Source organism: Capsicum annuum, chromosome 7, assembly GCF_002878395.1.
Source record: "Capsicum annuum cultivar UCD-10X-F1 chromosome 7, UCD10Xv1.1, whole genome shotgun sequence".
Classification (NCBI taxonomy): Eukaryota; Viridiplantae; Streptophyta; class Magnoliopsida; order Solanales; family Solanaceae; genus Capsicum; species Capsicum annuum.
In genome coordinates this window covers 216,078,125-216,090,543 of record NC_061117.1, presented here as the reverse complement: position 1 = coordinate 216,090,543, position 12,419 = coordinate 216,078,125, and the positions used below count along the sequence as shown (strand labels likewise).

Below are 12,419 nucleotides of genomic sequence, written 5' to 3'. Positions count from 1 at the left end.
TAGCTCCGTCTCTGATGAAACTTATAATTGTGTATATAAGAAATTAATTTAAATAGCCGGTCATCCAAAACATAGTCGACATATATATATAATTTATGAATAACTAGTGTATATTATATGTATATTTTCTGTAAATATTATTGGCCAACAACAAATGTTTAACTTCTCCTAGTTTATTATACTGTCAGTGCATAGAATTTAAACTCGGGGTTGTGACATAATTTTTTATTTTTCTTGTGTGTGGTTGATTACTGCAGTTTTCATTCAATGTGATAGTGAAACAAGTTCTTGGATTAACTCCAGATGATCCACAAAGTGCAACAATTCTTCAAGATTTTCTTGCTTTCATGAGAGGCCTAATTTCTTTACCACTCTACATACCTGGAACTCCATATGCAAGAGCAGTGCAGGTTCATTATTAATTATTTAACTAATTAATTAAACTATAGAATTATTTATTTTAAGGAGAGTAACCGGCAAAAGTTGATGCCATGTTATCAGAAGGTCATAGGTTCAAAGTCTGTCATTTTTTTTTTCCATAGATTTGTTTATTTTAGATATGCTTTTGTTGCAAAAAAATTATTAAAAGTAGGGCATGTGAAATTCAACTTTTTGTTTTTCTTTACAGGCTAGAAGTAGAATATCATCAACTATCAAAGCAATTATAGAGGAAAGAAGAAGAAAAGATGATGGTGATGATAGTAAAAAGAATGATTTTCTAGAGATACTTCTTTGTGTTGATACCTTATCTGAAGATGAAAAAGTTAGCTTTGTTCTTGATTCTCTCCTTGGTGGTTATGAGACCACTTCTCTCCTCATGGCTATGATCGTTTTCTTTGTTGGTCAATCACAAACTGTTCTCCATCAACTTAAGGTAATTACATCCCTCTCTAAATCATACTATTTTTTGTATTGGATTTGGTTTGAAATATGTTCAGGTGTGGGCAGTGTTTGCAAATTTTACTCTCCTATCGATAATATGGAGGTGGATTTTGAAATATTTGACTTTTTCGAAACATAACAATTACTTCTATTTATTAAGAGATTTTTTACCTAAATTTACTCTAATTACCTTTCCAATCATCAGTAGAGTGTTAGTAAAAGATGTTTAAGAGTTTAAGATTATTAAGTATTGCAGTTTGAGAATATAATTAAGTAAATAAATATATTTTTTTAAAAAAATTAAACTTAAAATGATCACACATTTTGACATCGCATAGATTACGTGCTTGACCCACAGGGAAAAATGACATCCATTTATGAAAAAATGAATTAAAAATATAATTAAATGAATAAAATTTAATCTTTCCAATATCCTAAACTTCAAAGATGAGATATACACATTTACTGCGTGGGAGTACTAATAGTTTGTCCATATGCTCTTAAAATCAAAGACTATTAAATTCAAGAAAAAAGCTACATAGATAAGATGCATGTAGTATTTTATTGCTTTGTTATTATGATAATCATATATTTTTTGACCTGCCTTTTATATATATATAAAATATTTCTAAATTCTCATTAATAATAATAAAATGTAGGAAGAGCATGATAACATAGGAAGCACGAAGGAAAAGGAGGAGTTTTTGAGTTGGGAAGATTACAAGAAGATGGACTTCACTCAAAAGGTTCGTGAGAATGTGCTCTCTACAATCATTACCCAATATTATACTCCTCGTCTCAAATTATCTGTCGTATTTTTTTTATATACATCTAAAAAACATATAAAAAAATATGATAGTAGATAATTTGAGACGAAGAAAGTATATATTATTATTATTTTGGTTTCTTTTAACTTGATTTTATTTTATTGTTATTAAATACAGGTAATAAATGAAGCTCTGAGATATGGGAATGTTGTCAAATTTGTGCACCGAAAGGCCCTTAAAGATGTCAAATTTAGAGGTCTGTTTAAGTTGACCTGTAATGGTACAAATATATTACTTATATTTTAAACATGTTCATATGTAATAATGCATGCATGAGCCTTTTGCATTGCAACAATTTTATATACTATTATTTATTTATTTATTTATAATAATGTGAAATTGTAAATTATAGATTACGTGATTCCAGCGGGTTGGAAGGTCCTACCAATATTCAGTGCAGTTCATTTGGACCCAACAGTTCATCCTAATGCCCTACACTTTAATCCTTGGAGATGGGAGGTAACTATATTACTCCGAGTTTAAATTATATACATAGTCAATATAAGAAATGCTTGCCATATCGCAAGATCTAAAATGGTAGGTTATATGTGTTTTTACGAGGACGGGAGATTATTTTCAATAGAATCTTATCTTTTATATAGAAGTTCACAAATTGCATATTTCAAGAAGGCTTGGTTATTGTGGTTTCATTTGGGCAAATCTAATACTAGTAGTAAAAAGTATTTATATTGATGGTGTATATAATTTTAAGATGTACGGTCAAAAACTTAAATTATATACATAGTCAAAATATAATGAACTAATATTATATTTACTTATTATTATAGTAATAGATAATCTGTCTTATTTCGGTCTTAAAAATTTTATAGTTTAAGAAGGTTTGCCTGTAAATATTATAATAACGTATTTTAATATATTAACCCTAGATTTTTGTTAAAACTAAAGCTGGCATTGTGGGTCTTCAACGTCTCAATAATAGAAGACACGTGATAATTATTTGTGGGAAAAAGGGAAAATTAATTAGATGATAATAAAATTTAATCTTTAATGACCTGTATCTACTTTATGACAAGTGATTATGTCATAACAAAGGATTAATTAAGCTCCATATCTCTCATATTTTTTCTTTTAAACTAAGGTTCATTATCATTTAATAACTCCTTGTCTTTTTTGCATTAAAATTAAAATGTTTAGAGTGATGAGCAAATATGCAAGAAATTGACTCCATTTGGTGGAGGGTCAAGATGTTGTCCTGGATTTGAACTTGCAAAGGTTGAAGTAGCATTTTTCCTCCACCACCTAGTACAAAATTACAGGTAATTATAATTTTTCTAGTCTTATAATTGTAAAAGTAGATAGTTATCGTGATCTTCGAGTTTCAAATTTCACACATGAAACTCAATGATAATATCCTAAAGTTTCAGTCGTGCATTAGAAACTCTATGATATAGGGGTGGTTCAAGTGTAAGGCTAGTAAAACTTTCGCTTTAGGCCTCAAAAACTTTAATAGTGAACTCTATGATTTCAACTTCACTTGAAATAATCATGAAAATTACGCTAAAAAAAAAAAAGAGAACACAAGTTATCTCATTTTTACAAGAATATATTTTAGAACTTTAAACTAAACAATTCAAACTTTACATTAATGAATAAAATTTTAATAACAACATCCAAGTTAATGCATTGCAAATAAATGACTAACATCTTATTAACTAGAATTAATCCTTACATTTATTAATAATCATGTTAATATATGAAGTTAAGGTTATATATATGTCTTCTAAAAAAATACTACACCAAAACAACTGCTATACATCAACAAATAAAACAACTCTAAATTATTAGAATATTATTTTTATGTGTACGTTTATATATGTAACAGATCTTATTAAAATTTGTCTTTAAACCACTAATTTTATTGAGACGCCTCTGGTATGATAGTAGTAACTATTTTTCAATTACAAAAATCATAAAATACAGCTTATTTGTAAATTATCTCTATCTAACATTAGATAGTTATTGTCATCTCGAGTTTCAAATTTCAAACGTGAACCTCAACGATAATATCCTAAATTTCAGTCGTGGAATTAGAAACTCTATGAAAGTAACCATGTTTCCGTTACAAAGAATGTAAAATAGCTTATTTGTCAATTTATCTCCATCTAACATATATAGATAGTTATTTTTATCTCGAGTTAACTCAAATTGCACACGTGAAACTTAATGATAATACCCTAAAGTTTCAGTCATGAAATTAGAAACTCCGTGGCCGTAATTATTTATCAATTACAAAGATTATAAAATAACTTATTTCTAAATTTATCTCTATCTAACATATACAACGAAGGGTGAAAAATACACGTAAAGCATCTTGGTTTTCTGAGTTTCACACCTAAATTACTAGGCGTGATACTATTTGAACTGTCACTAACTATTAATCAACACACAACACATACTTCTATTAAGTATTCACTTTTTTTTTTATCATCTATCAAAAATGGGGATACTTTAAACGTATTTTTCACTGTTTAATTCTATATTTTATTGTGCTAAATAAATTTATATAATATGGTTACATGTTATGTAGATGGGAGGTACAAGAAGGAGAAGGGCCTATTGCATATCCATATGTGGAGTTCAAAAATGGTTTAACAATCAGACTTCATCAAAATTCTATTTAGGCCCATGGATTAGGCAATTGAAAGTCCAATGATATGTCATTAGTATACTTATGATAATCATCTGTTTTCCCTAGTACAGAAAGAAAACAGGATTTCCTTTTTTTATTTCTTTTTCTTTTTTTGGTGTATGCATACATAATTCCGGGGAGAAATGTAATAATTTTTCTGCACTTTCTTTAATGTCTAAGTATTAGTCGATTCATATTCATGACTCAAATCCTATTTTTTTTATCAACTTCAAGTTATTATTATGATTAGGAGTATACAGACCAAACAGTCAAGTCAAACCGAATCAACGAATCAAACCAAATCGAGAAAAAAAAATCGACTTATGGTTTGGTTTGATGTTAACAAAAAAAAGGTCAAACCGAACCCGAATCAAACTGACATAATATATATATATATATTCAAACTTTTTTATACATAAAATATTAATTATAATCTACTTTTTAAATACTTTTCAACTAGTTTTAGTAATTTTCAATAATTTGAAAGTAGATGTAGATATATAAAATACATAAAGTAGCATACTTAAGTATTAAATTATAAAAAATAACAACACTTTTATCAAATTACATTATGTAGCATATGTATTTGTATTTTTGTAGCAACAGTTTGCAAAAATACAAAATACATATCATCATAAAAAAACCCAAAAAAAAATGAAAAACCCCAAAAAACCGACTAAAACCTAAACTAAAAAAACTAATTTTATGTTGGTTTGATTTGATTTATAGTTTTAATAAACCGACATGATTGGTTTGATTTTTTATTTTTTTTAATAAAAATCAAACCAATCCGACCTATGTAAATCCCTAATTATGATAATAACTAAATGGACAGTCAGTTATTTGTAAAATATTTAGTGAAATTCTTTACATATAGTTACTAGTTCACGTGAATTGTAATCGACCGTCTAAGATGTATCTCTAAGTGTTGGATGATATCATTAGTTGAAGCAAGTAATATGAAGTTTAAATATATATTATATAGTTGTAAGGGAAAACTATTTGTGCTTTTAACTGAAAGTGTTTTTGGAAAATATTTTGAAAATTGAACACCAAAAAGATGACTTGTTTTATTTTTGTCTCGTACAAATCGAAGTGACAAAAGATTGAATGGCAACAAGGCTAGTCTGGCCACTTATAATATCCAATTGTGTATTTAAGTCATTTGCAAAGAATTATCAAAGGGCTGAATCTTAATGGATCGGCAATAAGGTAAGTGGTTCACTTACAATATCCTTGGTTATTTTAGTCGTTTGCAAAAAGGATTTTACCTGCCACCTGATGGAGATTGTACTTCAAGACATGCACAACTCTTCCGCGACAATGACTTAGCCAATTACGTGTGTCCCTGGGAGTCAAAAGGCCCCTACTTCGAGTCGGCAAGCAGAAGACGAGCGCATGTATCGCTTCTAGCAACACCAAAAATGACTCATTATAACTTTTTTCTGCATACACTCGGCCCTTCCCTCTCCCTACCAATTGTTAAGGATTCTTCACTTGTTGTTTCTCAAACGACATTTCACAATTAACAATTGGTTATCTTCAGATATCATTAAAGTATAACTAAAAGATTTTCATTAAGAAATACTAAGAACTACACTTTCTTGTTTCTTTCTTTTTTGTAGAACAGAGAAATTATATCAGTGGATCAACTTAGAAATCACTACTTCAAACAATCTAATAAAACAACCTAGGTACATTTTACTATAATTGGACTTCTAACATAGTGCTTTCTATCAGACCAAATTAAATTTCCAAAAACATAATCTTTTGGTGCTTTGGATTCTTCAACCTTAAATGTAATCTTGAATGATTTCTCCTCACCAACATCCTTGAATTCCAGACTATTTGGCTCAACTACAGCAGAAATTCCAATGGGGCTGCGAATACGCGCTTTATATGTAGCTGGAGATCCAACATTCTTCAACGTTCTAGTGACAGTAACAGACCCGTTGAGACTAGGCACTGTGATTGATGGTAAATTCATGTTGATGAAATTAACCGGCTTGGGGCATTTGAAAGGGCCTTGTGTAAATGTCTTGATTTGAGTTTCATTGTAGCCTTGTCCACATAAAAAGCTCAAATAATCATCGATTGTCAAGTCGTAGACCAAGCCAGGGTCCATTGCGCGGTTTGGCCTTACATGCCCTGATCCATAAGCGAATGGACCTGCCTTGATGTGATTAGCATTCAACATTGGCTCCACAACATTATCTCGCGTTCTTGCTGTACAACAAGAAATATAACATGGCATCAGAACCAGAACCACGATAGTAATTAGAAACTTATGTACTTGAAAAGGTTTTTTTTTTCTTACCAGTTGTCATGATGGCAGACTTGATAGCTGAAGGACTCCAAGTAGGGTGGAGAGTTTTCAGAAGACCAACAATACCAGACACATGAGGACATGACATAGAAGTGCCTGAAACCGAGTTATATTTGACTCTACGTTTATCAAAATCTTGACCTGTAGGACCTTGACCGCCAGTATAGGCAGCGATTACACTCACTCCTGGAGCAGTGATATCAGGCTGCAAACACAATACCAAATAAATGACCCAATGAATGACAATAATCTAACAAGCGCGAAAAATTACAATATTCTTGAATTTGTAGTAAGACCTTGAGAATCTCTGGTGTAACTGTGTTAGGCCCTATCGATGAAAAGGCTGCCATGACCGGAGCTGGCTTTGTACCCAATTGAGTTGTTGGATGTGTAATGGAAGCCGTAGGTTCTCTACTTACATTTTAACAAGAAAATGAAGCGACATAGTAAGATACAATCCTTATACTGTTAGTATATATAAGTTAAATCTGTTCATAAATTGCTCTACCTTGTTGCATTAACATAAGCGAAGACAGCAAGGCCATCAGCGTAACTAATATGCGTAGCTGGTAAGACGTGAGGATCAGCAATGATTTCGTTGCCAGATGCATAATCGTTGGCTAGAACCATTCCAACTGCACCTGCCAGAGCAGCTTGCTGGCCCTTGTCAACCCTTGCATTATCTCCTCTTAGGCAAACTAAAATAGTTCCCTTTACCTTCTTAGGGTCCAATGCACCAGCTTTGCATAGTTGGCTGCAGAAGAACATAGATACAAGTAAACACTAAACAAGCAAATTAAAATTTCAAATTTGTTTGTACTGAGAACTAGGGGAATAAGATGATTATACTTACGCGTCTTCAGTTCTAGCATGAGGAGCTTTTGCTGAAGCAGCATTAATGATTGGGAAGGACTTGCCTTTGGGCAGTGCTTCAACTGATAAGCTTTCTCCCTATCAACATTTCATCAAGTAAAATCAATACAACAATAAAAAAGTCACATCCAGGATTCAACAATTTATAAGTATAGAATAATTTTATGCAAAGAAAAAAGAATATTACCTTGTAACGCTTCTTGTTTCCAAGTATTACATAGCTAGGAAACTGGCGATCCATGGTGCTTGCCCCAACAGTGATAAGCCAAGGTGCAACATTTGATACTGTACCAGCATCAGGACCAGAGTTACCAGCAGATGTGACAACAAGAATGCCATTTTTAACAGCATGAAATGAACCGATGGCCACACTATCATTGACATAAGCTCCGGCACCTCCTCCAAGTGATACAGAAAGCACGTCCACGCCATCATGAATTGCCTTATCAAATGCAGCCAAGATATCTGCATCAAAGCACTCATTGCCCGAAATTGGAGGCCAGCAAACTCTATAAGCTGCTACTCTTGCTTTTGGTGATCCACCCTTTGCTGTCCCGTTTCCATACCCGAAAACACTTGCTCCCTCAACAAAGTTCCCACCGGCTGTGGACAGCGTGTGGGAACCATGGCCATCAGTGTCTCGCGGTGTATTGAAGGTTGAATTTAGAGGTCCCGCTAGAGTAGCATACCCTTTGTTGAAATACCTTGCCCCAATTAGCTTCCTTCAATGAAAATAGACATAACTTCAATGCCAAAATCATCATTCTGATACCATTAACTACATATCCTAAACATCCTCTGTATTTCCACAAGGTAGGGATAAGGTTTGTGTACACTACCCTCCCCATACTCCACTTGTGGTATTACACTGGTATGATGTCGTACTTAAGCCCATTTTAAGTTATCGCGGATTTGGTTACTTAGGAACGGATCAACATAAACTTTAGGATTAACTTATCTTGTCCAAAAATTACGTACACTAAAGCTCTCGCTCTGCCCGGACCACAAGGGTATATTGTACGTAGTGTTACATGGATTATTAAAAGTTACAAATTATACTAAAGCAAATAAAGAAAAGTGTATGGTTTAAATTTCAAGGGGGGTACAATGTCAGTGAGCTGAATGTTCCAAAGTGCAAAATATTCTATTTGTTGAGCTGTGCAGATAAGGTACTAAAAGAAGTGGTCATAGGGATATACAATTTACCTATTGCAATGAAAGGTGGGATCAGAATCACTTTGGCAAATTCCTCTCCACTTTGATGGAATTGGTCCAAATCCTTCATCACTAAAGCTTTCTGATTCAGGCCAGGCACCTGGTCCACAAACCCCATCAGACAAAAAGTTTGAACAATTGAGGAAAACAGCAAATGTCATAATGTAACAAAGAAAATAAATCATCATGAACTCTTTACAGTTATACTTTTAGTCTAAGTTTATACAGAAAAAATAGCTTGGACATGAGCTGTTAAAGTGGAAAAGTTGTATGGGAATTGTGTATTGCAAAAGGTTGACTATTTAAGACAAAGAAGAAAGGATGAAAACATCCATCTTTTTAGGCAAGGACATCAGAAATTATTCTTTGCTTTCAGTGATAGCACTATTCACTATTGGTAACTTTTACCAACAGAGATTCAACATATATAGTACATATACCTAACAGAACTTGAACTTCTTACTTTTATATACACATTGTTATTTTTATTCAAAGAGATACCCCTTAGACAAGTGTGGCTCCGCCACTGTCCACTATAATGTAGGCTTTTGTCTATGATTGGACAACACAAGTTATGTGGATGATTGAACAACATGCAATAAAATAATTCGAGTTCCTAAACTTTTATGAACATTATTTATCAAATAAATGCATGAGTTAACCTTCTAGACCAACACGACTTTGATTAGAGTTGTAGAGAAAGCAAAATGACTTTTGATTTTCACACAATCGGAATATTAAATACAATTCTAATTAAAATAGGAGTACTATACTTTAATTGACCCCACCAACCCAAAAACACTAGAATCCTACCAATTACTTTTGTAATACTAATGTGAATAAAATAATTCTACTTCTTTGATGCTTACTCTTTCAACTGCTGAAAGGTGCAGAAATTGTTGATAAAAGAAAAGAACCTTCTGTTAGATAGATTAATATTTTGGTATATGTGAAAGTGGGTTGGCCAAAGTAGGGAGATTAATGAGATCTTGATTTATCAATATTCAATTCAACTACTATAGTTTATTGTCATCAAGATCAAATCACACAAGTTTCCAATAAGGTCTTTATCACAATTATGGGATCACAAAACAACACATCTTTACATCAACTAAGTCAACGATCTAAGGTGCTACTTATTACAAGCTCAATTTTCTTCACATGCCTATTGTTGACTAAACCATGAGCTAATAGTCTGCTTGACCAAAGTACCCCAACAAGCAAACGTATGTTGCTCGAACTTTTCAAAAAATAAAATTTGATGTGTGTCGAGAATCTAACACGGGTGTAATAGCTTTTTTAAGAGTCCAAGCAACATGCATAGAGGAAAAGCGTGTAAATAAGTCCTTTTTGTGCAATAATTCCTCTCAAACTGATTAGCCAAACATGCTATTTTTCAAAAAGTACTTCCCAAAAAAAAACATTTTTCAAAGTAGACATATTTTGGAACAAAATGACTATTAGAGAAATGATTGAAAATATTGCTGAATAATTTTCAAACATGAAAACAACTTTAAGTTTGGATCTGTCTTAATACAAAATTAATTAATGGTGATCTGATGATGATTAAAAAAATAAAAAAGAATTACCAGTATCAAGATTGCCAATAATTGTATCTTCTCCAAATCTTGCTTTGTTCCATAATGAACTTGGATGTATTATTCCATTATCAATCTCCAACCTCAAAAAGTTCCATGATCTTGTTGTATGTAATTTTTTCCCCTTGTTTTCAAATACTGATACTACTTGTGGATGCTCTGCCAAAACAAAAAAGTAGTTCATATTTTCAACATTATAGGATTAACCAGAGGTTTCGCATTTAATTAGTGTTTTAGTGAGTGCTACGTGGCCTGAATTTGAATTAGTCGCGCCAGATAAAAGGTCTAGTAGACCCTACTCGGCACAAATCCGAAACAAGAGGCAAATACAACATTATACAAATGATAAAGATAATCCAAGATTGCTTACTTGAAATTTCCATTGCTTCTTCATCCTCAAGCATAGCAGAAAAGCCATTGATGTGTTTTGTATAAGAATAGAAAATTGCTTCCTTTGCTTTGTCAGTGCTGTTATTAAGATTTCCAAACATGCAAGATTATAAAATTCATATAAATCAAGTAATTAATTAAAAACATTACATAATTACGTAATTATGTTACCTTCCTAAATATGATCCAAGAAACTCATGATGTGAATCTCTTACTCTATCATAATCAATTGATGAAACTTCTTTTCCATGTGAATGTGCACCCATATACACCACATATGACTTCACACAAATCAAATCACATTACACAATTTATTTATTTTTCAAACATTAATTCTATAAACAATGGAAAAAACTAGAGTTAAAAACTTAAAGTTCATGCTAAATAATTACCTTTTTAATGGCCAATGTGGGACTAACCAATAACATAAAAAGAAGAGATATTAGACATAACATGGCAGAGTTTTCTCCCATTGGTATCTTCATGTTCTTTAGTCATTTCACTCTCAATAACACAGTGTTTCTATTTAAAGAGTTGTAGTTGACCTTTCAATGAATTATTTTCTATATTAAAAAATAATAATAATAATAATAATGAATCTTTATTTTTAATTAGTGGGAAATGTATCCATTTATTGCATGACTTAAATTCAAATATTCACGGCTTATGTCTTGATACAATTATGTATAAACAATCTCTTCATGTATTTTAATTATGTTCTTCCTAAATTAATCATCCTATGGATATGTTTTACTCCCTCCAACTCATATTAGTTATCCTTCTTACTGTAAATAAATGTCTTAAATTAAAACTGTCGTATTTTACCCCCTTCAATTATTTTCTTTGTAAGACTATTATACTCCCTCAATTTCATTTTACCCGGTCTCTTTTGGCATGGTCCACTCATTAAGAAAATATTAATTAAAGTATATTTTACAAAATTAACCTTATGAATAATGTCTTGAAACTCTAAAACTAACTATACTACTATTTTTTGTAGTTATTTAATACTGAAATAATTTGAGAAAGAAACAATAAAACACAATTAATTTATGAAAATAAACAACTAATTTGAAACTAAACATATTTAGAAAGAACGTCAAGTAAAATGAAATGAAGGGAGTAATATAAGTTTAAGTTTCAAAAAGTTTATTTTCCAAAGGAGTGAATAAAGGGTAAATTAGTAAAATTATGCATCTTATTTATAAAAATAAATTCGTAAGAAATGTGTATAGGAAAATAGACAACTAATATGAAACTAATGAGTACACTAGTGCTAGATAGCCTTTTCAGGTTCTTTTTCTAATTTGTTAAAAAAGTTAATTGGAAAAGGGTAAAAAAATACTTCTGAAATATTGAAAATGAATTAAAAATATCCTTCGTTTGATTTTTGGCTCAAAAATACCCTTCTATTTCTTTTTTTGGCTTAAAAATACCCTTTCATTAATTTTTGGCTCAAAAATACCCTTCTCTCAAACGGAATGCCACCAAATACACCACGTGGAAAAAAAATTACTTAGTTGATTCATGTCAACATACACGTGGAAAATCACTCTATTTAATCATCTTATCATTAGCCCATTTTATTGTATTTAAAAATCCAACCTGACCCTTATTCCAAAAACCCAAACCAAGAGGAAACAAATTGAAGAATTTGA

At 31.4% G+C, this 12,419-nt stretch overlaps 2 protein-coding genes across 3 annotated transcripts in view; one reads left to right on the top strand and one right to left on the bottom strand.

Moving 5' to 3' along the window:
• LOC107877366 (cytochrome P450 724B1) overlaps positions 1-4,568 on the top strand; it is an 8,551-nt gene extending 3,983 nt beyond the window's left edge. The window contains exons 3-9 of the mRNA XM_016724023.2: positions 258-410; positions 629-874; positions 1,542-1,628; positions 1,827-1,905; positions 2,062-2,168; positions 2,865-2,986; positions 4,258-4,568. Of these exons, the coding sequence (XP_016579509.1) occupies positions 258-410; positions 629-874; positions 1,542-1,628; positions 1,827-1,905; positions 2,062-2,168; positions 2,865-2,986; positions 4,258-4,351 (888 nt within the window). The 3' untranslated portion in view covers positions 4,352-4,568. The remainder of the gene's footprint in view (positions 1-257; positions 411-628; positions 875-1,541; positions 1,629-1,826; positions 1,906-2,061; positions 2,169-2,864; positions 2,987-4,257) is intronic.
• A 1,343-nt stretch (positions 4,569-5,911) lies between these two features.
• LOC107878511 (subtilisin-like protease SBT5.3) lies at positions 5,912-11,303 on the bottom strand. 2 transcript variants are annotated; one of them, XM_047415493.1, is made up of 11 exons: positions 11,154-11,303; positions 10,933-11,042; positions 10,742-10,839; positions 10,363-10,530; positions 8,765-8,873; positions 7,746-8,280; positions 7,539-7,636; positions 7,194-7,439; positions 6,982-7,099; positions 6,677-6,890; positions 5,912-6,585 (listed from the first exon to the last, which is right to left on the bottom strand). In XM_047415493.1, the coding sequence occupies exons 1-11, from the start codon at positions 11,244-11,246 to the stop codon at positions 6,050-6,052; spliced, it is 2,325 nt and encodes a 774-aa protein (XP_047271449.1). In that variant the 5' UTR covers positions 11,247-11,303; the 3' UTR covers positions 5,912-6,049. The 2 variants fall into 2 exon arrangements, with proteins under 2 accessions (XP_047271449.1, XP_016581017.1); XM_016725531.2 differs by having other exon boundaries at positions 6,982-7,096.
• Positions 11,304-12,419: the final 1,116 nt, after the last annotated feature.

Bases quoted from the DNA above. Each gene is read 5' to 3' on its own strand.
- LOC107878511 (XM_047415493.1), bottom strand. From the start codon at position 11,246: ATGAAGATACCAATGGGAGAAAACTCTGCCATGTTATGTCTAATATCT. The intron at 11,043-11,153 runs GTAATTATTTAG...ATTTGTGTGAAG, and splicing joins CCACATTGGCCATTAAAAAG to TCATATGTGGTGTATATGGG. The intron at 10,531-10,741 runs GTAAGCAATCTT...TTGTTTTGGCAG, and splicing joins AGAAGCAATGGAAATTTCAA to AGCATCCACAAGTAGTATCA.